Source organism: Akebia trifoliata, chromosome 3 (genome assembly GCF_017979445.1).
Source record: "Akebia trifoliata isolate Shusen 1 chromosome 3, ASM1797944v1, whole genome shotgun sequence".
Classification (NCBI taxonomy): domain Eukaryota; kingdom Viridiplantae; phylum Streptophyta; class Magnoliopsida; order Ranunculales; family Lardizabalaceae; genus Akebia; species Akebia trifoliata.
This window is the reverse complement of record NC_141377.1, coordinates 15,581,459-15,607,745: the sequence shown is the minus strand read 5'-3', so window position 1 is coordinate 15,607,745 and position 26,287 is coordinate 15,581,459. Positions and strand designations below refer to the sequence as shown.

Sequence of the window (26,287 nt, the reverse complement as noted above, 5' to 3'; positions counted from 1 at the left end):
CTCGGAGTGGAACTGTGGTATCCAAAAACATGATATGGTGAAAAGGGAAGGACAAAATTCTAAGAACTTTAAAAAAAATGTTGCGACAAAAAGGTTAATTTTCTCCATTGAATTTCAATTTTAAATTTGGCTATCCATTTTTAACATAATTGATCAAAGCTCAAAAATGACTTTTATTTGATTTATTTTTTCCAATGAGTTTTTCCATGAAATCTAAAAGGTTTTGGTGTTAGATTGTCAATTTGATATTCATGTTGGCCCAACAAGCGTTAGTAAGATTTGAAATCTAGCTAAGATAGTCATGCTAGCCTGATTCATCTAGTAAGGTTTGTTTAGTAGCAAACTTGATAACCAAGGTAAAATTCAAATTGATGGGTTAATTTGTTACATAACATTCCTTGGAGTAGATTCTAACTGCATCAATTTGAAGTAAGCCTGAGAGAACCAAAGACCTTCCGAGAAAGAATTTGGCTCAAGTCAATGTTCAAGTAGTCGCGAAGACCTCACATCAAGCCAATAGATAAACAATATTTGTGATTTTTGTCCAGTATGGAGGTAACCAATAGTCATGCTTAATTTTTAGTCTGTCCATACGTTACCAATGGCTAGAATAATGATTTACATTGCATGGAGGTAACCAACATCCAAGCTTATTTTTTTTAGCCTAGCCAAAGGTTACCAATGGCCAGAAGAAATTTTTACTCAATACAAAGGTGACCAATGACTAGTAGGAAAAATTACACTAGCCATTGGTCACTTAACACCAGTTCTGTTAAGCAGTTTTGAACCCCATGTGCATTCAAATTTAGTGAGGGTTAATTACCATTTAACCCACTTCTTAATTGTTTTTTCCTTAAGAAAATCTCTCATTTTACGATTTTGACCATAACTTAAGTCCCTAATAAGTCCATCACCAAGGTTCTTTGGTAAATTATCATTTTCTTCTAATGAGGACGCTAGGTCAATTTGGTCCCCACATAAGCATAATTACTACCCTATCCTTAAGTTGTTAGAGTCTAATCTAGGTAGTTTACACTTATGCCCCTAGGTCTATCCTCAATCTTAGAAGAGTCAATGTAATTAGACCAAATTCTAGACGTGTTGATAACTTTGCCCAACCATAGAATTCTCTAGAATTTGTGATAAAAGACTAGATTAACCCTAGGTTGTTAGAGAGTTAGTTGAGCTAGATGACATTGATACCCAAAATTCTCATCCATATTTACATGTCATCTAGCTTAATTATCTAGGATTTGATCCAAAACAAAAGACCTAAGACTCTTCTACCCTCTTAAAGGAATTCTCTAAAAATTAGAACCTTTTACAATCCTATCATCTTGATCATCATGATTGGTAAGAGCCTACGTGAGTGAAAAATCATTAAGTTCAAGGATAATAGAAGTCATTTGAATTTTTTATAGAGGTTTTATATTAATATTGAGAACTCCATGATTTGGGACAAGTGTCCCTAAGGGTGAAAGCGCCCTCGATCCGCGGGGTGCGCGGATCCGCTTTTGACCCTTGAGGTTTGGGAGTCGCCACCTAGTTATTATGGTCTAGGAACCAAACTGACTCTAAAACGGATAATGAACTAATCTACTACAGAACATCTGAATCCGGGGATCATGTTACGGGGTTGGAAGGTGTTAAGCACCAACCCTGCCCGGCCATTGCCGGTCTCTACTTATCCCAAATAAATCTACATCGCTAATGACAAACCTAGATTAAAAAATAATGAAAAAAAACTTACTTTCGATCTGTAAAAGTGTTATTCCCTCAGATCTGGTGAAAACGGCTCCTTGTATTGTATTCCTTACTTTGTTCTATCTCCGGATCTGATTTCTGATCTCCGAGGTAAGGTATCTCCTTCTTGGATCTGGGTGCTTCGAATTTGTTGTGAATTTTTTGGGATGTTTTTGAGAGGTTTTTGGGTGTTTTTTAAGCTAAAATCGAAGCAGGGGTGTTAGGTAAGGAGTTGAAGCTTCAAAATTAGGATTTTGGAGAGGTTGTGGAGGCTTCTTCACCCACTTTTCCTAGGGTTTTTTCTTTGATCCGAAAATAGGGTGTGGAGGCTCCTATTTATAAAGTTTTTAGAAGCATTAGGGTTTGATTAGGGTTTCTTTTAGAGTTTTAATTAGGGTTTTGACTTTGGTCTCATGAGATGGACTTAGTCTTTAGGGCTTTGACTTAGGGTTTTGACTTTAGTCTTATGAGATTGACTTGATTAGTTTAGATTAGGATTTTGATTTAGGATTTTGACTTTAGTCTTATGAGATTGACTTGATTAATTTAGATTAGGGTTTCGATTTAGGATTTTAACTTTAGTCTTATGAGATTGACTTTAATACTTGACTTTAGTCTTACTTAATTGACTTTAATTTTGACTTTAGTCTTATTTGATTGACTTTAATATCTTGACTTTAGTCTTGATTGATTGACTTTAAATTTTTGGAGCACCCCCCTCTATTATATCTTTAATTCTTTGAACCCCCAAATGGAGGGGTCCTTAAAGAAATATCTCACGAACCCTCAACAATTTTTCATGAGAGTCCGATTGATCGATTTTTTTAATTTAAAATTTAAAATTAATTTCATTAATATTTCACTTTAATTATTTAATGTTTTATTTATTAATTCGAAAATTTTAATTATGAAAATTGTGAAATTACCGTTTTGCCATCGGAGAGGACTTTTCACGTTTTAAGTCGATTTTTAATGTTCTAGGATGTTTTAGAATCGATTTTTCGTAAGGAATTCAATGGAACTATTGGTTTGTGTCATTTATGAAGTTTTTTGTGTGAAATGGGCGTGAACTTTATGAGAGGAATTTTCGTAATTTTGTCGAATTCTGTTAAAATTGGTGAAATAATTTATTTGATTTTGATTTGTTATTTTATGTGTTTGAGAGAGTTTTCCTAAGCGTAACGTAGGCTCTAGAGTTTTTTTTTGAGGTTAGGGGTATTTTGATAATTTAGTCAATTTTTAGTGATTTTTATCGTCAAACTTCTTTTTGATCTGCAAGATGATGATTTCTATGTTTCTGGAGTCGTATTTTCCTAGCGTAGCGTGGTTTCTAAGGTTTTGTCAATTCGAGATACCTCATCTGGATTTCTGAAACACATCTGGTAACAAAATAAAGTAATGGAATACACATCCATCATTGGGAATCATTGCGATCGGGTTGACGAGTTGATTAATCAGGCAGATGTAAAAATGGGGTTCTACAGATGCCCCTCTTTGGCAGAGGGTTGAAGCAAACTAGATAGCAAATCTATTTTCGTAGATAGTGCGATATCCGAATGCCAAAGCTAGTGACAATTCATTTTGGAGCCTGATTTAGCAATTCGTCAAGGTGTTCGGATCCTTAAGGGTAAAGCTCTCCTCGAATCAAAAGATTGTCAGGTCCTTGAGCACAAACTCTCATTGACAGTGTCAGATCCTTGAATTTTAAAGAATTCTCCCTGACTAAAAGAACAAATGTGCAAGTGTGTGCACTGTGTGAAATTGAGTAAAATCTGAGTAAAACAAAACTCGAGAAAATTTGAATGATATTTAAGACAAATCTGAGCAAAAGTTGGGAGAAAGTTAAATGTCCTACTCTACCTACTCTAGGTGAAAGAGTAATGAATTTATATTTTTTTGCGAGTCTTATTCTACCTACTCAGAGTGAAAGAGTAATGCACTAAATTTTTTTTGGGAAGTTCTACTCTACCTACCCGGAGTGAAAGAGTAATGAATTTTTTTTTTTTTTTTGAAGTTCTACTCTACCTACTCTGAGTGAAAGAGTAATGAACTAAGCTTTTTAGAAGTCCTACTCTACCTGCCCAGGGTGAAAGAGTAATGAACTAATTTTTTTGGGAAGTTCTACTCTACCTACTCGGAGTGAAAGAGTAATGAAATTTTTTTTTGGGAAGTTCTACTCTACCTACCCGAAGTGAAAGACTAATGAACTATTTTTGTTTTTTTTTTGGAAGTTCTACTCTACCTACTTGGAGTGAAAGAGTAATGAACTAAGCTTTTTAGAAGTCCTACTCTACCTGCCCAGGGTGAAAGAGTAATGAACTAATTTTTTTGGGAAGTTCTACTCTACATACTCAGAGTGAAAGAGTAATGAACTAATTTTTTAGGAGTCCTACTCTACCTGCCCAGGGTGAAAGAATAATGAACTAATTTTTTTTTGGGAAGTTCTACTCTACCTACTCGGAATGAAAGAGTAATGACCTAATTTTTTTGGGAGTCCTACTCTACCTGCTCAGGGTGAAAGAGTAATGAACTAATTTTTTTTTTTGGAAGTTCTGCTCTACATACTCGGAGTGAAAGAGTAATGAACTAATTTTTTTGGGAGTCCTACTCTACCTGCCCAGAGTGAAGGAATAATGAACTAATTTTTTTTTACAAGTTCTACTCTACCTACTCGGAGTGAAAGAGTAATGAACTAATTTTTTTGGGAGTCCTACTCTACCTGCCCAAAGTGAAGGAGTAATGAACTAATTTTTTTTGCAAGTTCTACTCTACCTACTCGGAGTGAAAGAGTAATGAACTAATTTTTTTGGGAGTCCTACTCTACCTGCCTAGGGTGAAAGAGTAATGAACTAAATTTTTTTTTTTGAAGTCCTACTCTACCTACTCGGAGTGAAAGAGTAATGAACTAATTTTTTTGGAAAGTTTTACTCTACCTACTCGGAGTAAAAGAGTTATGAACTAATTTCTTTCTTTTTTAGGAAGTTCTATTCTACCTGCCCAGGGTGCAAGAATAATGAACTAAGCTTTGAGGGAACAAATGGGGGATTAACCTCGCATTTGAATTTTTTTTAATAAAAAGTTGGATTTTACGAAAGTCCGGTAAATATTTTAACTCTCTTTGAATCTGAGGAGTTTTCAAAATTGCTATCAAAAGGGTAACCTTTAATTCAAAGTTAACCTTATCCTTTGGGGTTGAAATTGACCAGGCGTCAGAACAAAAATGCCCCTAGTTTGACAAGGAACATTGCACTGGGGATAATTGAACATAATTTGAAAATACATGCCCCTAGTGTAAGGGGGGAAATTGTACTCTTTAGAAAAAGGAAGTGCCCTTGTTATGAAAGTTTGAAATCATTGATTACCGCAAGCACAATAAAGGTTTAACTTTTAATTTTGACTTTTTATATTGAAGATTTTGAGTCAGGCTCAAAGAAATTGGCACAAAATATTTCTTTCTGAAATTCATCATAGAATTTGTTCTTTCTCCCCGTCGGTTCACTTAGGGACATGAAACTCTTCAGATCAATCATAGACGAGATACTTGTATCCACTGAGTCTATATTTGGTTCAAACTGGGTATTGAAACTTGGTCATTCGAACTTCTGATGTTTTGGCTCGGACTACCTTTTCAACTTCTCAACTCAACGGAGATTTTCTTTTATTTTTTGATAGCTCTAAGTTTTGCCTAGATTGCCTATTCAGGTTTTCAATCTAGCGAACATGCTCTAGCTTTTGCCTAGATCGCCTTTTTAGGTTTTCGATCTAGCGAGCTTACAATTTTTTCTTTTTTCCTTGCTTTGATTGTTACCAACGTCATCCTTTCAGATTTTTTACCTCGCGAGCTTGCCTTAATTTTTGCCTAAGTTGCCCTTATGGGTTTTCAACCTTGCAGGCTCTTTTTTTTTCTTCCTGTCTGAACTTCTGGAGTTGTTGTCTGATCATGCTTTGCTATCTTCTTTGACTTTTCGCACGGCACCTAGGAGGACTTTCATGGGTAAGCTTAGGACTGGGTATAAAAAGAAAGGAATTTTGAGGCTCAAAAACCCAAATGCCCCTTGTGTGGTATTTTCTTTTAAATTATTTTCTTTTTCCTTGAATTTTCTTCCCCACTTTGACAATTTTTTCTTTTGAATTTTTTCTTTTTAGATGTTTTTTTTGTCGGGGAATCTATTTTTATTTTTTTATTATTTTGATGTGGTCGGGCCTGAAGTAATTTCTCAAGTTGCCTACGTACCCCAGAATTTTGGGATCAGACCAAAACGTAGTTCAGATTTTCCCTCCCCTAGGTTAGGTGATAGGGCTGAGAAAGAAAAAGGCATCATTTTTTTTTTGAAAAGACTGCAAAGGGCTGAGAAAGGAGATAATGAATTGGATAGCAGGAAAATTGATTCGGCCAAAGATGGCCTCCTTAAATGTAGTACCATTTGATCTGGTCAAGGTTGGTTGACTCTGGTAGTTCACTTCCATCATGATCTTAAAGTCTGACGACTTTTCCAGATAGTATTTCCTTAATGAATGAATTTCTCCAATTGGGTTCAGACTTTCTCCTATAGTCGAGTAGGAGTGTTCAATTTTCTTTGAAGTCTGATAGTTAAATCCTTGACTTGTAAATGATGAGCTTTGACCTTTTTGTCAAATGCACGGGTGACTCTTCTTAGATAAACTTGCACATGGTACAGAACTTTAACTCGTTTTCTTCGATCAAGTTTAATTCTTCATACTGCTGACGAACCCAATCTGTTTCTAACAAATGATTTTCCAACAAAACCCTGAGAAACGAAATTTCTATTTCAACTGGCAAGACTGCTTCCATGCCATACACTAGGGAGTAGGGAGTAGCTCCAGTAAAGGATCGAATTGTAGTTCGATATGTTCATAGCGTGAATGATAATTTTTCTGACCAATATTGATGTTATTGACACATTTTCCTGATGAAAGTGTTGAGACTCTTACTAACTGCTTCAACCGTTCCATTGATCTGAGGACGGTAGAGGGATGATTTGTGCTTCCGGATCTTCAACTTTAAACATAGAGTAATGATTTATGTTTTGAAGTACGACCCATTATCAAAAATCAGTTCAAAAGGTACTCCCATATCGACTGATAATATGTGATTTGAAACTCAAGATGTAGTAAGGATAGTGCTGATACATTTTATAACATCTTCTTTGATTCCATCGATATAGACGAGTATCTATTCCGTGTTGAACAACACCGAAGCTTGTACCTAACATACCCTCATATGATCACACGAACAAGTCTTTTGAAATTTCTGAGTAAATTCATTATCCCCTCGTGTTCTTTTAGGGATAAGATGGTTTCTATTTGAATCTCTTTAGGAATTATTTTTTGTTTCGAGGTCAAAAACCTTTCCTTTCTCGATTAAAGGTTGAGCCCGACTTTTATCTTCTTGTTCAGAAACGAAATCTATCAAATTATTAGTTAATTCGTTAATGCGCTCGAGGTATTCAAAAATTTCCTTTATCCGATCAATTTCAGATGGGGCAACAGACACCTCTATGACTTGATGAACTAACTTGACTTAATAGGAAAGAGTAGACTCAATCTAAGGAAGACATGACCTTGCTGGAAAAAAGGATTCGAGCTAACCCAAATGAATCATGAAAACTTCAGACAAGTACCCACACGAGTTTGATTAGGACTGAGGACTGAGATATTGCTTATAACCGGTAGGATTGAAACACTATGATCTTCAAAGAACAACTGGACGATGTTGAGAAATTTTAAGGTCATTTCTGACTGTTGATTTGATATTGACGTTTACTCTAACTGACCGGATTTACAACCCTAGCTAGACGATGGACGATTGAGCTTAGACACAATGATAACCCTTAAACTTCTTTGAAGGTGAATTTAACCAATTTCAATGTCACCCCCTTGATAACATTTTAAATGAACCCTGAGATTTTATTGAATTTTGTGCACCAATCCATTAAACAATTCATTCATTCAATGATTATTCAGAAAGAAAATAATTTTATTGTACTCTTGAAAATAATGTTTTTATTGAATAATAATTTTCACAATTCTGATTATTTTTTGTAATCATTTTCTTTTTAGAAAAACATATTTTGATAATTTTACAAGGTCCATGCAAAAAATAAATTTTGGTAAAAAAACATTTTTCAAAAATTTTCCATGCAAAAATAGATCTTTTGTAAATCATTTTTCCTTCATTTTCTTTTCTTTTGGAAAACATTTTCTTCTGGAAAATATTTTTTCTCTGAAAAATAGTTTTTTTATTTGGAAAGCATTTTCTCTTGGAAAATCTTGTTCTTATGGAAAACATTTTCTGGAAAACACTTTTTCTTAGAAAATATTTTTTCTAGAGAACAACACTTTTTCTGGAAAACATTTTTTTTTAAGAACACTTCTTTTTGGAAAACACTCTTTTCTGGAAAATACTTTCCTTTTTTCTTTGACAATTCGATTTCCATTTTAATTTAAATGGCCCGGTCCATCATGATTGTTGGATCGAGATGGACTGGGTCATTATTGTAAAAAGAATGGATTCTTTATTGAGTCGGTGCACCCATTTTAATTTCCAGAAAAATATTTTTAATCCTTGGGGACAATCATACACTCTGATCTCATCATTCACATCATTCCAAAGGTTCCATTCAATAAACAACCCGGGAACACCCACGACAAGTTCGAGTCGTGACCTACTGGGAAGGCTTCTAAACTCTAGGCTTACTACGTGCAATACATTTTTATCTGGCCACCCTTGCCCAAGCACACCTATATACCTTTCGATATGTGGTAACTTGGTTTGATATACCGTATAGGTGATAATCTAAAACCTCAACTCACTTCTCTGAAGCTAAAAACAACCAGTTTGATCTCCAGTTGAGAGGTGGCGCACAATGCTGAACAAGGGCCCACTTAAATACCTCTCGTCTAGAATAGACGTAGTCTATCCCCCTCGTACAGTAGGGTACAGCGAGACAAGATCTTGCTTAGACACCGGTTTTGACCAAGAAGTGCAATTGATATACTTAGATTATCTTTTATAACTACGGGTACGAGTCAAGAGTTGTAGCTTTCATAAATGGTTTGGCATCCCACGAGGGGATCGACCACGTACTAGTACTACGTTGGCAATCGGGACATGTGACTGTGTGGCTCACAATAGGTTAAAGGCTCACGTCGCTCCAGCTTGGGTACATCAATATACCTCTCAGAATCACCTGATCAGATGGTATTGATGCCCAAGTTTGATATAACTTAAGGTACGTGACTGGAGTTGTGGTTTTCATGAATGACGTTGCATCTCCAAAGAGATCGGGCTACGCACTAGTGCCACGTTGGCTATATGGGACGTGTAAGTGGATAAAATAGTAAACGTGCATGTGGTGTGTGCAAAGCAAGGTGAAGTGTGCCCGGGGCCTTTTCCAAACACTGGATCATAGGCCAGATCATACTATTAACATATAAACCATATCATCGAAATTAAAATCAGGGTATGTACATCAAAATTAGGATCATGGCATGTGTATGAGATATCACGGCAAAATTTACTATCAAATCAATAAATGAATTGATTATCAATCAATAGCATGTGATCAAGGTATTAAAGAAGGATGGATATACCTTGGGCATCAAAACATGGTCCAAGGTCAATAATCAAGATATATACCAATCAAGATCAATTAATAGCTTAGTTAAATTGTAATTACCCACATATCACGGTAAAATGACGCACCAAGAAAAAATCGAATATCACATGGTATACTACGAGTTTAACTAAGGAGATTTTCCCAAAAAAAAAAAAAATTTAAATGGTCCAATCGGGGGTCACTTTTGACAACCCAAATAATCAGAAATTTCAAGGGATTTGAAAATAAAACAATGATTAATGAGATGAGCAAATTTTTTTTTTTTTTTTAAAACTATTTGATACATTTTTTTTTTAAATCCAAACGAAATAAATCTACCAGGTAAATTTTATTTTATTTTTTTAAATAACATATTTTAAAAAAGAAATGTGTTGCTACCACGTTGGGAGGTCAAAGGGGTTTAAACAAACTTAATTCACTTTTTGGTTTTTCCTTTTATAATGTTGCTGCCAACACACCTAGCATACAACAATTTTTTTTAAATTTCTTTTATGTTGCTGCCAACACATCCAAAATGTTGCCAACAAACACAACTCTTTTATTTTTTATTTTTTTTGTTTTTAAATGTTGCTGGCAGTAACCATGCATGACTCACAACTTGTAATTCATGGCTCACAACGCCTGCAATCACTCTCTTTTATATTGTTGGCAGCAACCATTTTTTTATTCAAACAAAAACAGAAACTTTCTTTTGATTGCTTGCAACTCACGTGCATACATCTCCATTCTCAATGCTCCATCCATATTTCCTTCTTCGATAAATCGTTGCATAAGGGTAGTAAAAGTTCTCTCATCGTGGACCAAACCATAGGTCTGACATCTCTTCCATCATCAAAAAGGCAGGCCTAATCTGATGAGCCCTACACAAAGCCTTGATTAAAATATTGAAAATCGAAACATCAGGTCTAACACCTCTATTATTCATGGTAGAGTTCACAGACTCGACAAGTTTTAATTTGTTTCCCTCGACAACAATATTCAACAAGAAATTAAACATAAATGTGCCTGGTTGTAACCCGAACTCTTCTTCCATCACTTTAAGCACACCAACAGCTTCATCAAATAAATTGAATTTTGTATAACTTTCAATGAAGGTAAGAAATGTACCTTGGTTAATCTCAACTCCTGAGAGCTTCATCTCCTGCAGGAGACATTTCATCCTATCGAAAGATCCCTCCTTTCCAACTTGTCGAAGGATCTCTTCGTATATGGATGAAGTGGGTATGAAATTTGGCTGCTTTAAGGCCCAATCGAAAAGCCGAAGAGTGTTTTCTGGGTCTTTCTGATGGCGAAGGACACCAAGGAGATCTTTTGAGGTGAAATTTGGTGGAATTTGATGGATAGGAGAAGAAGATAAGACAGAAAATGGATTCAAATTGGAGTCTGGAGATATAATGAAGTCTTTGTGATGTTGGAGAGAATCCAAGGAAATTAAGCTTGATGGGTAATGTGAGAGATGCTGAGATGGGTGTTGTGGCTTTAGGGGGAGAACCCATGGATATCTTTTCAGAGAAGAAGAGAAGGCCATTGTAGCAATTAAAATAGAAACAATAGAGGGTATCAGACACTATGAAATAGTGAAATATGGTAGAAGGGTCTCAATTGCTTTGATGTAAAATGGAAGAATTTCTCACAAACTATATAAAAAAACTCCAAATTTTCAGAAACAGGACTAGAATGAGACTGATTTAGTAGAGGAATAATATAGAAGAATACCCATTACTAGATAGGGAAGAAGCAGAGTTAAAGATGGTCTGAAAAGAAATAAGAGAAAGAAATTTCAGAGAAGATTTTGAACTTGAGGAGGGAAGTTGAGAGAGAGAGAGAGAGAGAAAGAGGGAGAAAGAGAGAAGGACGTCCTCTCCTCTTGCTGTTCTTCTTTCTCTTTTGAGAAGGAGATAGAAAAATTAAAAAAAACTAATCCGCTACTGGCACACCACCCAGCAATATGAAAGCATTAAGGGTTTAACACTAAAAATTGAGTTTCTACTAGGGGCACACCAACGAGTTAAATCAGTGAACTGCTGTTCTTGCTAACAACATGCTAAAAACTTTTTTTGTTTTTTTGTTTTTTTTTTTTTTTTTGCATTTTTTTTATTTGTTTCTTGCTTGCTGTCAACGGACATCACCATTCTCTTATCAAAACAAACCGGTCATAAAAAAAAATAAAAATAAAAATAAAAATAAAAAACTGTCAATCGAAAGGTCAAACACATACCTACAACTAAAAATAAATCAAAACTTTTTCCCCCTTTCATTATATATATTTTTTAAAACGTCCACGGATAGATCAACGCATGCCTAATTAAAAATAAAATATAAAAAATTGGTGATTTCCCCGCTTCCCCAACCATTAATCCATTCTCAACACCAATCCTTTGAAATTTTGCATTATTTAGGATCACCCTAAATGACCCTCAATTGAACCGCAAAAGTAATGCTTGATTGAACGTTAAAAATAATATGCCGAGATATCAAATATCCAAAATCGAAACACATGCCCAATAATCAAATCGAAACACAAAGATGCAAATAAAATAATAAATAAATAAACCAACATAATAAATAAAAAACATTCTAGGTAATTTTAGCAATGCTCCCATACTTGGGATTTTTCAAGTATGATCCTCAAAAAATCCCAAGTGGAGTCGCCACTGAAAGCGCCCTCGATCCGCAGGGTGCGCGGATCCGCTTTTGACCCTTGAGGTTTGGGAGTCGCCACCTAGTTATTATGGTCTAGGAACCAAACTGACTCTAAAACGGATAATGAACTAATCTACTACAGAACATCTGAATCCGGGGATCATGTTACGGGGTTGGAAGGTGTTAGGCACCAACCCCGCCCGGCCATTGCCGGTCTCTACTTATCCCAAATAAATCTACATCGCTAATGACAAACCTAGATTAAAAAATAATGAAAAAAAAACTTACTTTCGATCTGCAAAAGTGTTATTCCCTCAGATCTGGTGAAAACGGCTCCTTGTACTGTATTCCTTACTTCGTTCTATCTCCGGATCTGATTTCTGATCTCCGAGGTAAGGTATCTCCTTCTTGGATCTGGGTTTTTCGAATTTATTGTTGATTTTTAAGATGTTTGTGAGAGGTTTTTGAGTGTTTTTTAGGCTAAAATCGAAGTAGGGGTATTAGGTAAGGAGTTGAAGCTCCAAAATTAGGGTTTTGGAGAGGTTGTGGAGGCTTCTTCATCCACTTTTCCTATGATTTTTTCTTTGATCCGAAAATAGGGTGTGGAGACTCCTATTTATAAAGTTTTTAGAAGCATTAGGGTTTGATTAGGGTTTCTTTTAGAGTTTTAATTAGGGTTTTGACTTTGGTCTCATGAGATGGACTTAGTCTTTAGGGCTTTGACTTAGGGTTTTGACTTTAGTCTTATGAGATTGACTTGATTAGTTTAGATTAGGATTTTAATTTTAGTCTTATGAGATTGACTTGATTAATTTAGATTAGGATTTTGATTTACGATTTTAACTTTAGTCTTATGAGATTGACTTTAATACTTGACTTTAGTCTTAGTTAATTGACTTTAATTTTGACTTTAGTCTTATTTGATTGACTTTAATATCTTGACTTTAGTCTTGCTTGATTGATTTTAAATTTTTGGAGCACCCCCCTCTATTATATCTTTAATTCTTTGGACCCTCAAATGGAGGGGTCCTTAAAGAAATATCTCACGAACCCTCAACAATTTTTCATGAGAGCCCGATTGATCGATTTTTTTAGTTCAAAATTTTAAATTAATTTCATTAATGTTTCAATTTAATTATTTAATGTTTTATTTATTAATTTCGAAAATTTTAATTATGAAAATTGTGAAATTACCGTTTTGCCCTCGGAGAGGACTTTTCACGTTTTAAGTCAGTTTTTAATGTTCTAAGATGTTTTAGAATCGATTTTTCGTAAGGAATTCAATGGAACTATTGATTTGTGTCATTTATGAAGTTTTTTGTGTGAAATGGACGTGAACTTTATGAGGGGCATTTTCGTAATTTTGCCGAATTCTGTTAAAATTGGTGAAATGATTTATTTGATTTTGATTTGTTATTTTATGTGTTTAAGAGAGTTTTCCTAAGAGTAACGTAGGCTCTAGAGTTTTTTTTGAGGTTAGGGGTATTTTGGTAATTTAGTCAATTTTTAGTGATTTTTATCGTGAAACTTCTTTTTGGTCTGCAAGATGATGATTTCTATGTTTCTGGAGTCGTATTTTCCTAGCGTAGCGTGGTTTCTAAGGTTTTGTCAATTCGAGATACCTTATCTGGATTTCTGAAATACATCTGGTAACAAAATAAAGCAATGATCATTGGGAATCATTACGATCGGGTTGACGAGTTGATTAATCAGGCGGATGCAAAAACGGGGTGTCTACAAATGGTCTCTTAAACTCCTATAAATAAGACCTATATTCAAGGCAAAAGGGAGCTCAAGGTGATCTAAACTTCTGCCTAAACTTTTCCAAATCTCTCTAAGCATTCCTATTATCTCAAAACCTCTCTAAAAATCCATAGAACCCCAACCCAAGAAGAAAATCAAAGTGGGGTTGAACCCTATTTTTCTCCTTTCCTAAACTTTCCTTTCTTACTTAACATTTTTTTTACATTTAAGAAAGTTTATGTTAATATTTTATTTACTCCTAATAAGGTAGATCTTGGTATTGTTCTTGTGAGGCTTGGAGGAAGAGAATAAGACCTCCTAGAGGCAATCTCCTCCTATAAGCCCTCAATCAGCTACATAAGAGTATTAGAAGTAACTTAAATGTTTATTTACTTTCTTGCAAATTTAAAATTCTAAGATTATTATTCTTTTCTCTTCTTGCAACTTTGAAATTCTTAGAATAGAAATTATTCTATTTTCTTTCCTATTGGCTTAAGAGCTAAAGAGTAATCCCTCTTTAGAGGTAACCTTCTCTTTTTAAGCCTATTACATGCATACACTTTGCACACACCCACTTTTAAAATGGCTAGAAGTAAGAGTATAAGTCCCTATGGACCTATATTCAACTTTCAGAGCTAACAAAATAGTCTAAAAATAGATAAAATCTCATGCATGCAGTCTTGATTCCTATATGGTGCAGTTCAAATCATGAATCTCACCAAATGATCAAACTAATAAATAAAGTCTCCCTAAGGAGCACATAAGCTTCTTTAGAAGCTTTGGGACCCCAAATGATGAAATCAATGTAGATTTCAATTAAAATCCCAAATTCACAAAAAATTCTAGCAAGCACATACTTTTAGTAGAGGCTTGCTCATCATATTAGTTTGTTCATTTGTCAAAACAAGATTATAGCCAATTTTCCTTAAGTTTTGTATCATTTTCTCCTATTTTCAAAACCCATAAGAGTTTCTAATCTTCATCTATGGTTATATATTGATAACCATCTTAAGATAGGTGGGACAAGGTGCCTAACACCTTCCTTGTCCCTCAACCGAACCTCCTTATCATAGATTTCTTGGTTGACCATTCCCTTTATCATTTAGATATGTGAGTGACTACAAGCCAAAAAATAGATTTCAAAATGAATATTTTTTTATTGTGTCCATTCACATTTTAATTGAATGGTGGCAACTCCTAATCCGTGTAGATAAGCTCAAACCTTCCCAAAGGTTTCTATGCCCATGTATCTACAAACATGATTTGATGACACAAGATTACAAAGGAAAAAACTCTAAGAACTTTGAAAAAATATCGAAAAAAGTTAATTTTCATTGTTGAATTGTAGTTTTAAAATTCTAGAGTTCGGTAGCCAACAACTTTCATCACAATTAATCAAGCGCGAAAAAGACTTCTGTCTTTTTTTTTTTTTTTTTTCTTTTAAAGATGAGTTTTTCCATGAAATCTAAAAGGTTGTGGTGTAGGATTGCCGATTTGATAATTCATGAGAGCCCAACAACCATTGGTAAGATTTGAAATTTTAATAAGTAGTCATGCTACCCTGATTCATAAAGTAAAGTTTATTCAGCAACAAACTTCATAAAGTAATGGAGTTTTTGTAATAAAATTGTAAAAGATAGTATCATCTCATATGTAATCCTGGCAGGGACATTGATTGTTCACATTCAATACATTTCATAGAAATGTAGTAAGACTGACCTTAATAACTAAATAAGATTCAAATCTTATTAGAAGGGTCCTTCAGCTCGCCCTATGGCATTGAGGATATACTTTGTTTGAATTTTTTAGGAAATCCTTGATTATGTTATTTACATAGAGTTGACTTCACTAAAATTAATTTTTTATATTTTTATTTATTTATGTTATTTGTAATTTTTAGTTAATCAATTTATACGTTTTATGATCATGGATAGGATGAAAGAATATGAAAAGGAATATGTGAAACTGGTCAACATAAGATGGTATGTTTAATGTTAAAATTTTCATTTACACATTATGTGTAAGTTTCAACTTCTTAATTTCCATGGAATAATTAAAGTAAAATCGTTTTAATTTTTTTAATTTTAGAGATGTAATAGCTTATGATGGTACGTTTAATGTCAAATTTTCGTATTAACATCATGCAATTTACATACAAAAATTAACGTATGCCTGCCTTCAATTTTTATTTTATTTTATTTATTATTAATATGAAGATGTTGAAATCACCTCAACCTTTTTTCACTAAATAGTTTACAGGATTCCGATTGGTAAATATGAGATTTTTTGAGAAATGGGAGTTGCCACCTAGTTTAGGTCTAGGACCCAAAATAACTCCTAACGAATATGGATCGATCCATGGATCATAGAAATGGGTAAGGGGTCAGGATATTGATTTCGGATGGTGTTAGGCACCAAACCCACCTGATCAAAATGATTGGTCTCCACTACGATCAAAAACTAACTTATGGTCAATGGGGAAGACTATGGTCCAATCATCATCATCATCTTATATCGGATATGCTAAACGAATCTTACCACTAAATTTTCTCAAATATTTAAATGATTCTTCGAATTTCTCACAATAAGGAGAGTTTATGAAAAGCCCTAATCTCATATCACTTTCCAAAATTTGCATGGCAATATTCATAAAAACCTCTCAAATAGGAAAAATATAAAACTACTAAGTTGGTACTTATAAATCTCCAAAATTAGGAATTTGAAGTTTCCTAAATTAAACTTTTAAAAATATATGATGAGTTCTCAAATTAGAAGTTTATACAAATGGATTCTCAAAAAAAAAAAATGTTTCCAAAAAATATCAAAATTTCGAATTAAAAAACCTGAATTTCCACGAATATGAAATTTCTAAATTGGAAAATATAAAATCTTCTAAATTGGGAAGTTAATAAAATCTGAAATTTCTAAATTAGAAATTTATGAATATACGTTTTTCCAAAATAGAAAATTATACGATTTCCATATTAGAAAGTTTCAAATATTGACTTTTCGAGATGAACTTTTGCTCATAGACTTCTCGAAATAGAAGATTTGAGTAAGACATTCTAGCAATTTGCAAATATAACTTTCTAAAAGAAGAATTTTATAAATGTGGAGTTCCCATAAAAAAAAAACTATGCACATGAATACTTCTTTTAGAGAGAGAATTTGCAAATATGACGAATTATCAAATCCGTAAATAACCATGCGCACAAAATTCCCAAAATTCCCATATTAACGTGTTTTCCAAATTAAAAATAAAAATAATGAAAAATCCCAAATTAAAAACATCACTCCACGTTTATCCAATTAATCTGACGGAGATATATATACCGTGCTGAATTTTCAAAAAATGATCGTCATTCAAAATTTGTATATTCATTGTCATACAAGAGAATTTCAAAATTCTCCAAAATTCTTGGCCACTAAATCAGTAATATTGCTAACCTAGAGGATAATAAAAAAGAAATTGAACCTCCCTCATCATGATTCACGTAAGATTGACTTGGGTACATTGATAATAAAATTTATAAAAAAAAGCTATTCTATTAACCTTGTTAACATGATCACAAAAAAAATAGTAACGAAAGAGTGAACTCCTACTATCATCAATGGGGCCAAACATAATATTCATGGCATGATTGCAAGAAATAAATTATAGGTAACCTGGGTAGCTAGAAAAGTAAAAAAGAAAAAACTTTTGAAACATCAATGAGGACCGAAGATGACATGAAAATAGAAAAAGAAAAATAGGGAGGCGATGCTATAGACGAAAAGAAACAAAATAAATACTAAAAAAGTAAATAAAACAATAATTTACCTGTAAAATGAGATCACGGCTGGTTTGTTCTTTCAGAGATGAATTAAAAACTCATGAGTGCTATAATAATTGAAGGAAAATAACGATGGTTTCAATTTTTGTGAATGTGTGGCCACTACTGCGGCCGCGACTGAGAATGGCAGGCTATTACCATGCGTTGATCAACAAAAAATCAAATAAAAAAACTGGCTTGGGGCTATTGATATGAAATTAAAAAAAAATGATGTAAAAGAGAGATGGCCGTTAGTTTGAGAGTTGGAAAATAAGGAATAAAGTGGAGTGGGGGTGCTATTATTTTTTTTAGGGAGAGAAAGAGTGCTGGAGAGATCAGAAAGTAGAGAAGACGTCCCAAAAAAAAGCAGAGAGATGTAAGGTTTGAGTGTTAAAGAGGGGAGAAGGCAGTCTCTCTTCTTATAGAAACTATGTAGGCGTTTGGATAGGACTCCTTGGCTATTTTTGACTCTTGTGGAGAGTTAGAAGTCGTTTGGATGTGTTTGGATGAACAACTCCTTCGAAGAGTTACTCCGTGCAAGAGCAAGAAATTACTTTTTGTGAAGAAGTCGAGAAAACCTATTTCTCAAAACTCATCTTGCGGGGAGTCAAAATCTAACGGTTCGTTTTACCAAAATACCCTTAACTTTATTAATTTTCTATGAAAATATTCCTAATTCATTTGCCCTTAAATCAAACGAAAGAAACATTTATTAATATTAAATTTTTTTTTTAAATTTTGAGTATAATGGATTTAAACACATTATATTAATATTTATTATATTATATTATATTAATATTTATAGTTAAACACATTATATTAATATTTAATATTTAAAATATTATATTATATTAATATTATTATATTATATTATATTAATATTTATTATATTATATTATATTATATTTATAGTTAAAATGTCAAAAACAATATAGTTTGAAGGCATATTATGACACTAAAAGACAGTCTGTCAATTTTTTTTTTTTTAAATTTTGAGTATAATGTATTTAAACACATTATATTAATATTTAATATTTAAAATATTATATTATATTATATTAATATTTATTATATTATATTATATTAATATTTATAGTTAAAATGTCAAAAACAGTATAGTTTGAAGGCATATTATAACACTAAAAGACAGTCTGTAAATTTTTTTTTAATATTATGTCATATTATGTAAAAAACAATCTGTCATTGTTTTTTTTTAATTTTGAGTATGATGGATTTAAACATATTATATTCATATTTAATATTTAAAATATTATATTATATTATATTATATTAATATTTATAGTTAAAATGTCAAAAACAGTATAGTTTGAAGGCATATTATGACACTAAAAGATAAAAAACAGTAACTGGTATAATATAAGGGTATTCTGGTCTTTTTTCTAGAAGTCATGAGAAGTCAGTATGATTCCCAAATAGATTTCCAGCACAAAAGTACTTCTGCCAGTACTTCACAGAGTTGATTGCCAAATGTTCTTTCTGCACAGAATTACTTTTCTAGCTCCTCCATAGAGTACTTCAGCTCCTGTTCTTTGGAAGAGTAGTTCTACTCCTGGTATCCAAACAGACCCTATGTTTCTATTTTGGTTTTCTCCTTTAAAAATTTTATTTCCCTTCTTCTTCTTGTGCGTTCTTTTTCTACTTTAGTTTCCTTTTAGGAGAATGAAAGTGGGGATTCCATGCCACTCGTACTACGATGGTCTTCCTATGGTCGATTGGATTTTTAGCTTTAATGTTTATTTGGTTAGTTTATTTTGTTTTTCACTTTAATGTTTATTTGATTGGTTAATTTTTTATTTTGGTTGATTTAATTTTAACCTGATTGTTTGATTTTAATTTGATTTCGTGGGTCGATCGAAGTTTCATTTGATTTTTATTTGATTGATTGACTAAATTTTAATTTGATTTCACGGATCGATCGGGTTTTAATTAAAATTGGACTATTAATTTTTAATTTGGATTTTTTCTTCTTTTATTTGATTTCGATTCATTGGTTGATTGGATTTTAGTTGGTTTCTTTTTTAATTTAATTTTGCATTTTAATTGGTTGAGTGATTTTTTATTTGAATTTAAATTTTATTTTGATGAACTTCAATGGCTTAACTAAATTTTAATTTGATTTTCAATTTGATTTTGATTGTTTTCCCAAGAATCAAGTTCTCTAAGTCAAAGTTGGATATTGAGGGGAATTTTTGTCATTCTTGTGATTTTTCCTAAATTTATCTGTTTTCATCGATTTGGGTCCCATTAGACTGAAAACATATACTGAGTACAATGGAGGTATTTTTGAGATTTCTAGGAGATTCAAAATTTATGAAGGGTATTATCATCATTATCGTGATTTTTACAAATTTTTATGAATTTTGCCATGAGGTTTCTTTCTGTCCTAGCGTGAGTATTTCTATGTTTTAAAATCGCATTTTTCGAGTGTAGTAAGGTCTCTAAGATGTTGAACTGTGTATCCAACCTAAAGCATACATGCTTGCTAAATCGAGTGTAAAGTGTAGTGATCCTAAGCGTGCGGAAATTTCTATGTCTAGTTGCAACGAGTAGCGGGGGGTAGAAGGATTGGAAATGGGAAAAGTCAGAGACAATACTCACAAGCGTTCGAGTTCTTTACGATTATCATTAGGAATTCATAGCAACCGGATGATGAATTGTCGAATTAGGCAGATGCAAAAATGGGGTATTTATAGATGCCCCTATTTGATAGAGGGTGGGAGCAAACTAGATGGCCAATCTATTGTGGTAGATAGTGCAACATCTGAATGCCAAAGTCAGTGATAGCTCATTTTATAGTCTGATTCAACAATTTGTCGAGGCATCCTACTCCTTGAGGGTAACCTCTACTTCGATTAAAAAGTCAAATCCCTGAATTTTGAAAAATTCTCTTTGACTAATGCAAATGCAATGCGAGTGAATGTGTTTGCAATAGGGTAGTAATGATTTTGAAATGGTGCACTTCCATTTTGCACAGTCATGTTGGGAGGATAACAAGTTTAAAAATAAAAAACTATATAAAGTCATAAAATCTGAGAAAAACCTGAGAAAATTATGACTTAACATTTGAGTAAAACTAAGTAAAACCTGAGCATAACTGAACATAACTGAGCATAACTGTGCAAAAGGCTTGAGCAAAATCTGAGAAAACCCTCGACGGTATCTGACCATAAGTTGAGCATAATACGAGAAAAACCTCGAAGATATCTGAGCATGATCTGTGCATAATACAAGAATACCCTCGACCGTATCTGAGCATAATCCGAGAAAGCCCTCGACGACGTCTGAGCAAAATTTGAGAAAATCCTTGGTGGCATCTAAACAAAATTCGAGAAAACACTCGGTGGTATCTAAGCATAATTTGAGAAAGCCCTTGGTGGTGTCTGGCTGAGAAAAATTCGAAAAAACCCTCGGTGATATCTGGCTGAGCAAAATCTGAGAAACCCTCGGTAGCATCGGAGCAAAATTTGAGAAAACCCCTAGCACTATCTTGTTGAGCAAAATCTGAGAAATCCTCGACGATATTTGAGCATAATTCGAGAAAGCCCTCGGTGGTATTTGGCTAAGCAAAATCTGATAGAATCCTCAATGGTATCTGGCTGAGCAAAATCCGAGAGACCCTTGGCGGCATCTGAGTAAAATCAGAATAAAACGCCCAATGATATCTGAGCAAAATTTGAGCATAATCCGAGAAAACTCTCGACGGTGTCTTATTGAGCATAATCCGAAAAAACCCTCGGCGGTATCTGGCTGAGCAAAATCCAAAAACCTTTGGCGGTGTCTGGTTGAGCAAAATCTAAGAAAACCCTCGACGGTATCTGGCTGAGCAAAATCTGAGAAATCCTCAGTGGCATCTGAGTAAAATTCAAGAAAATCCCCAGCGATATCTGAGCATAACCGAGAAAACTCCCAGCGGTATCTGAGCAAAATTGAGATGGATCTCGACTGGTTTGTTTTCAAAAAATTTGAATCTTGAGCCAACATTTTAACTTCTTTTGAACCTTAGGGTTTTTTAAAAAGTTGCTATCAAGAGGGTAACTTTTAATTTAAGGTTAACCTTTTCTTTTGAGATTGAAATTGATAAGGTTTTAGAATAAAATGCCCTTAGTTTGACAAGGAACATTACATTGGGGATAATTGAACATATTTTGAAAACGAATGCCCCTAGTGCAAAGGGGAAACTATGGTCTTTAAAAAAGGGAAGTGTCCCTGTTATAAAAGTTTTTAATCTTTGATTACCGCAAGTGCAATAAATGTTTGACTTTTTATATTGAAGATTTTGAGTTAGGTTCACAGAAATTGGAACATTATATTTCCTTTTGAATTTCATAATAGAATTTATTTTTTCTCCTCGTCAGTTTAGTGAGGGACGTGAAACTCTTCAGATCAATCATAGACGAGATAGTTGCATCCATTGAGTCTATATTTGGTTTAAACTGGGTATTGATTGTACGATGCTTAATTATTTGCCCTAAAGTCGATGAAGCTTGGTCATTCGGACTTCTGATGTTCTGGCTCAACTTGCCTTTCTAAATTCTCAACTCGATGGAGAATTTCTTTTGATTGCTCTAATTTTTGTCTAGATCGCTTTTTCAAGTTTTCAATCTAACTAGCATGCTCTAACTTTTGCCTATATCGCCTTTTCAAATTTTCAATCTAGCGATCTTACCATTTTTCCTATTTTTTTCTCTAATTGTTGCCAAGGCCGTCCGTTCGGATTTTCAACCTTGCGATCTTACCTTGATTTTTGCCTAAGTTGTCCTTTCGGATTTTCAACCTAGTAGGTGAAAGCGCCCTTGATCCGTAGGGTGCGCGGATCTGCTTTTGACCCTTGCGGTTTAGGAATCACCACCTAGTTATTACGGTCTAGGAACCGAATATTGACTCTAAATAGATAAAAACAACTAATCTACCAAAAATAACTGCATTCGGGGATCAAATTACGGTGTTGGAAGGTGTTAGGCACCAACCCCGCCCGACAAACACCGGCCTCTACTAATTCCCAAATAAACTACATTGCTAAAAGACCTAAGTAATAAAAAAAATAAAAATATATACCTTTTTGAATACAACGGTCTTGTTCCCTTAGATCCGGTAGAATAACTTCTGGTACAGTATTCCTCACCTCATTCTGTTGCCGGATCTGATTTCGGATCTCCAAGTTGAGGTATCTTCTTCTTGGATCTGTGAATTTTCTTTGAATTTATTTATAGATTTATAGATGTTTTTGAAGGGCTTCTAGGTGTTTTTCGAGCTAAAATCGAAGTATGTGTGTTAGGTAAGGAGTTGGGGCTTCAAAATTAGGGTTTATGGGAGATTAGGGAAGCTTTTTGACCTACTTTTTTAGGGTTTATTATTTAATACGAAAATAGGGTGTGAGGACATCTATTTATAGATTTTTTTAAGGGTTTGTTTAGATACAATTAGTATTTAATTAGAATTCTTTTAGTTAGAGTTGTATTTTAGTTAGAATTCTATTAGGTAGAGTTGTATTTTAATTAGAATTGTTTTAAGTAGAATTATATTTTAGTTAGAATTCTATTAAATAGAGTTATTATTTAATTAGAACTCTATTAGGATTTTGACTTTTGGTCTTATTTGATTGACTTTAAGATTTTGACTTTAGTCTTAATTGATTGACTTTAATATCTTGACATTAGTCTTGCTTAATTAACTTTAATTTTGACTTTAGTCTTACTTGGTTGACTTTAATACCTTGACTTTAGTCTTGCTTGATTGACTTTAATTTTTTGGAGAACCCCCCTCTATTATATCTTTAATTCTTTGACCCCCAAATGTAGGGGTCCTTGAAGAAATATCTTGGCAACCTTCAATAATTTTGCCTGAGAGCCTGATTGATCGATTTTTTTAGTTTAAAATTTTAAGTTAATTTTATTAATGTTTCATTTTAATTATTTAATATTTTATTGATTAATTTCGAAAATTTTAATTATAAAAATTGTGAAATTATCGTTTTGCCCTCAGAGAGGACTTTTCGCGTTTTAAGTCGGTTTTTAATGTTCTAGGATGTTTTAGAATTGATTTTTTGTAAGGAATTCAATGGAAATATTGGTTTGTGTCATTTATAAAAATTTTTGTGTGAAATAGTCATGAACTTTATGAGGGGCATTTTCATAATTTTGTCAAATTTTGTAAAAATTGGCGAAATGATTTATTTGGTTTCGATTTGTTGTTTTATGTGTTCGAAAGGATTTTCTTAAGCGTAACGTAAGCTCTAAGGATATTTTAAGGTTAGGGGTATTTTGGTAATTTGATCATTTTTTAGTGATTTTTATCATGAAGCTTCTTTTTGTTTGAAAAATGATGATTTCTATACTTTTAGGGTTATATTTTCCTAGCGTAGCGTGGTTTCTACAGTTTTTTTAATTTGAGATACCTCATTCGGATTTCTGAAACATATCTAGTAACAAAATAAATCATTGGAATAATCATCCATCATTGGGAACCGTTACAATCGGGTTGACGAGTTGATTAATCAGGCGAGTGCAAAAATGAGGAGTCTACAGTAGGCCCTCCCTTTTTTTTTATAAATTCCCATCTGAACTTCTAGAGTAATTATCTGATCTTGCTTGCTATTTTCCTTAACATTTTCGTGCGGCACTTAGGAGGACTTTCATGGGTAAGTTTAGGATGGGGCATAAAAAGAAAGGGATCTTTAGACTAAAAAACCTGAATGCCCCTTTTGTGGTATTTCATTTAAATTATTTTTTTTTTCTTTGAATTTCTTCCTTATTTTGACCATATTTCTTTTTTGGACTTTTTTGTGGGGAAATATATTTTTTTAATTTTGATGTAGTCGGGCCTAAAGTAACTTCTCAAGTTGCCTATGTACCCCAATTATTTTTGGGATCAGACCAAAATGCAGTTCAAGCACATTCCCTCCCCTAGGTTGGGTAATTGGGTTGAAAAAGAAAAAGGCAATATATATATATATATATATATATATATATATATATATATATATATATATATATATGTTTTTTTTTAATTTTTTGAAAAGGATGCGAATGACGAAAGAAGGAGACATTGAGCTGGGTAACAGGAAAATTAGTTTAGCCCAAGATGGCCTCCTTAGATATAGTATCGCTTGATCTGGCCAAGGTTGATTGATTCTAGCATTTTGGCGTCGTTATGATCTTTGAAGTTTGACAGCTTTTTTCAAATAGTTTTATCTTGGTGACGAAAGGACCTTCCCTAATGGATTTGCATTTTCTTTATTGAATTGGAGCTAACTGCTAGATTTTCTTTAAGGCTAAATCTTCAACTTGCATGTCCCACATCTTAACATCAAAACACAAGTGACTCATCATATACTAGTGACAAATAAAATTTACTTCCGACGATTGGCTTTCCGTTAAGAAATGAAACTTCTATTTCAAAGCTTTCTCTCATACCACATAATAGAGGGCCCTGAGTAGTCCGCATTGAGAATCAAGTCGAAGTTTGACATGTCGAGGATGTGAATGTTAATTTCCCAGACCGATCTCGATGTGTTTCATACCTTTTCAAAATGAGGGTTTCGAGATTTTTATTAGCTGGTTCAACAGTAATCCATATATTTCATAACTTATTATCTGATTATGTGATTCCACTCCAGTTCATAGGATAAGTACCCATTACTTGTTGAACAACCCCAAGCTTACCCAACATATCCTCATAGGACCATACGAAAAAGCTTTTTGAATTTTTTGAATAAATTCACCATCTCCTCGTGTTCCTTTAGGATAATTTAATTCCCATCTGAATTTCTTGGAAATTTTTTGTTCCGAGGTCAATGACCTTTGTTTCCTCGATTAAAGGTTGAATTGGACTTTTATCTTCCTGTTTACATAATTCGATTGATTCGGAAAGGGGTTCCTTGTTAAAGGATCCTCTCTTAAAGCAATATTATTACTTAACTCGTTACTACGCTCGAGGTATTCCGATAATTTCTTATATTTAATTAAATTCTGATGGGGTGGCAGACACCATTATAGACTCGACAAACTGACTCGACTCAGTAAAAATAAAAAGGCTAGACTCGATCTAACAAGAATAAGACGTTGTGAAAAAATTAAAAAACTAAACTCAAATTAAATCACATGACTCATGAAAATTAAAGACAAGTATCCACAATGGGTTTGTGATGGGACTATCGTTGTTCTTCTCACTGGAGTTAATATTAATCTTACTTTTACCTTACTTGTAGGGTATGTAGGTGTAGACACCCAATTTTTGCACTCGTCTGATTAATCAACTCATCAACCCGATCGCAACGATTCCCAATGATGGATGTCCATTCCAATACTTTATTTTGTTACCAAATATGTTTCAGAAATCTGGATGAGGTATCTCGAACTGACAAAACTTAGAAACCACGCTACGCTAGGAAAATACACCCTAGAAACATAGAAATCATCATCTTGCAGACCAAAAAGAACCTTCACGATAAAAATCACTAAAAATGATCAAATTACCAAAATACCCCTAACATCAAAACAACCCTAGAACCTACGTTACGCTTAGGAAAACCCATTCAAACACATAAAATAACAAATCGAAACCAAATAAATCACTTCGTCAATTTTCATAAAATTCGACAAAATTATGAAAATACCCCTCATAAAATTCACGACCATTTCACACAAAAAATTTCATAAATGACAAAAACCAACATTCCCATTGAAT

The 26,287-nt window shown here is 33.4% G+C and overlaps 1 protein-coding gene across 1 annotated transcript; it reads right to left on the bottom strand.

Annotated features, from left to right (window-relative positions):
* Nucleotides 1-10,173: 10,173 nt before the first annotated feature.
* On the bottom strand, nt 10,174-10,911 carry LOC147406057 (pentatricopeptide repeat-containing protein At3g53700, chloroplastic-like). The gene has a single exon (XM_086432476.1). The coding sequence runs from the start codon at nt 10,909-10,911 to the stop codon at nt 10,174-10,176; it is 738 nt and encodes a 245-aa protein (XP_086288602.1).
* Nucleotides 10,912-26,287: the final 15,376 nt, after the last annotated feature.

Excerpts from the sequence above, each read along its gene's own strand:
- LOC147406057 (XM_086432476.1), bottom strand. The coding sequence starts at position 10,911 with ATGGCCTTCTCTTCTTCTCTGAAAAGATATCCATGGGTTCTCCCCCTA.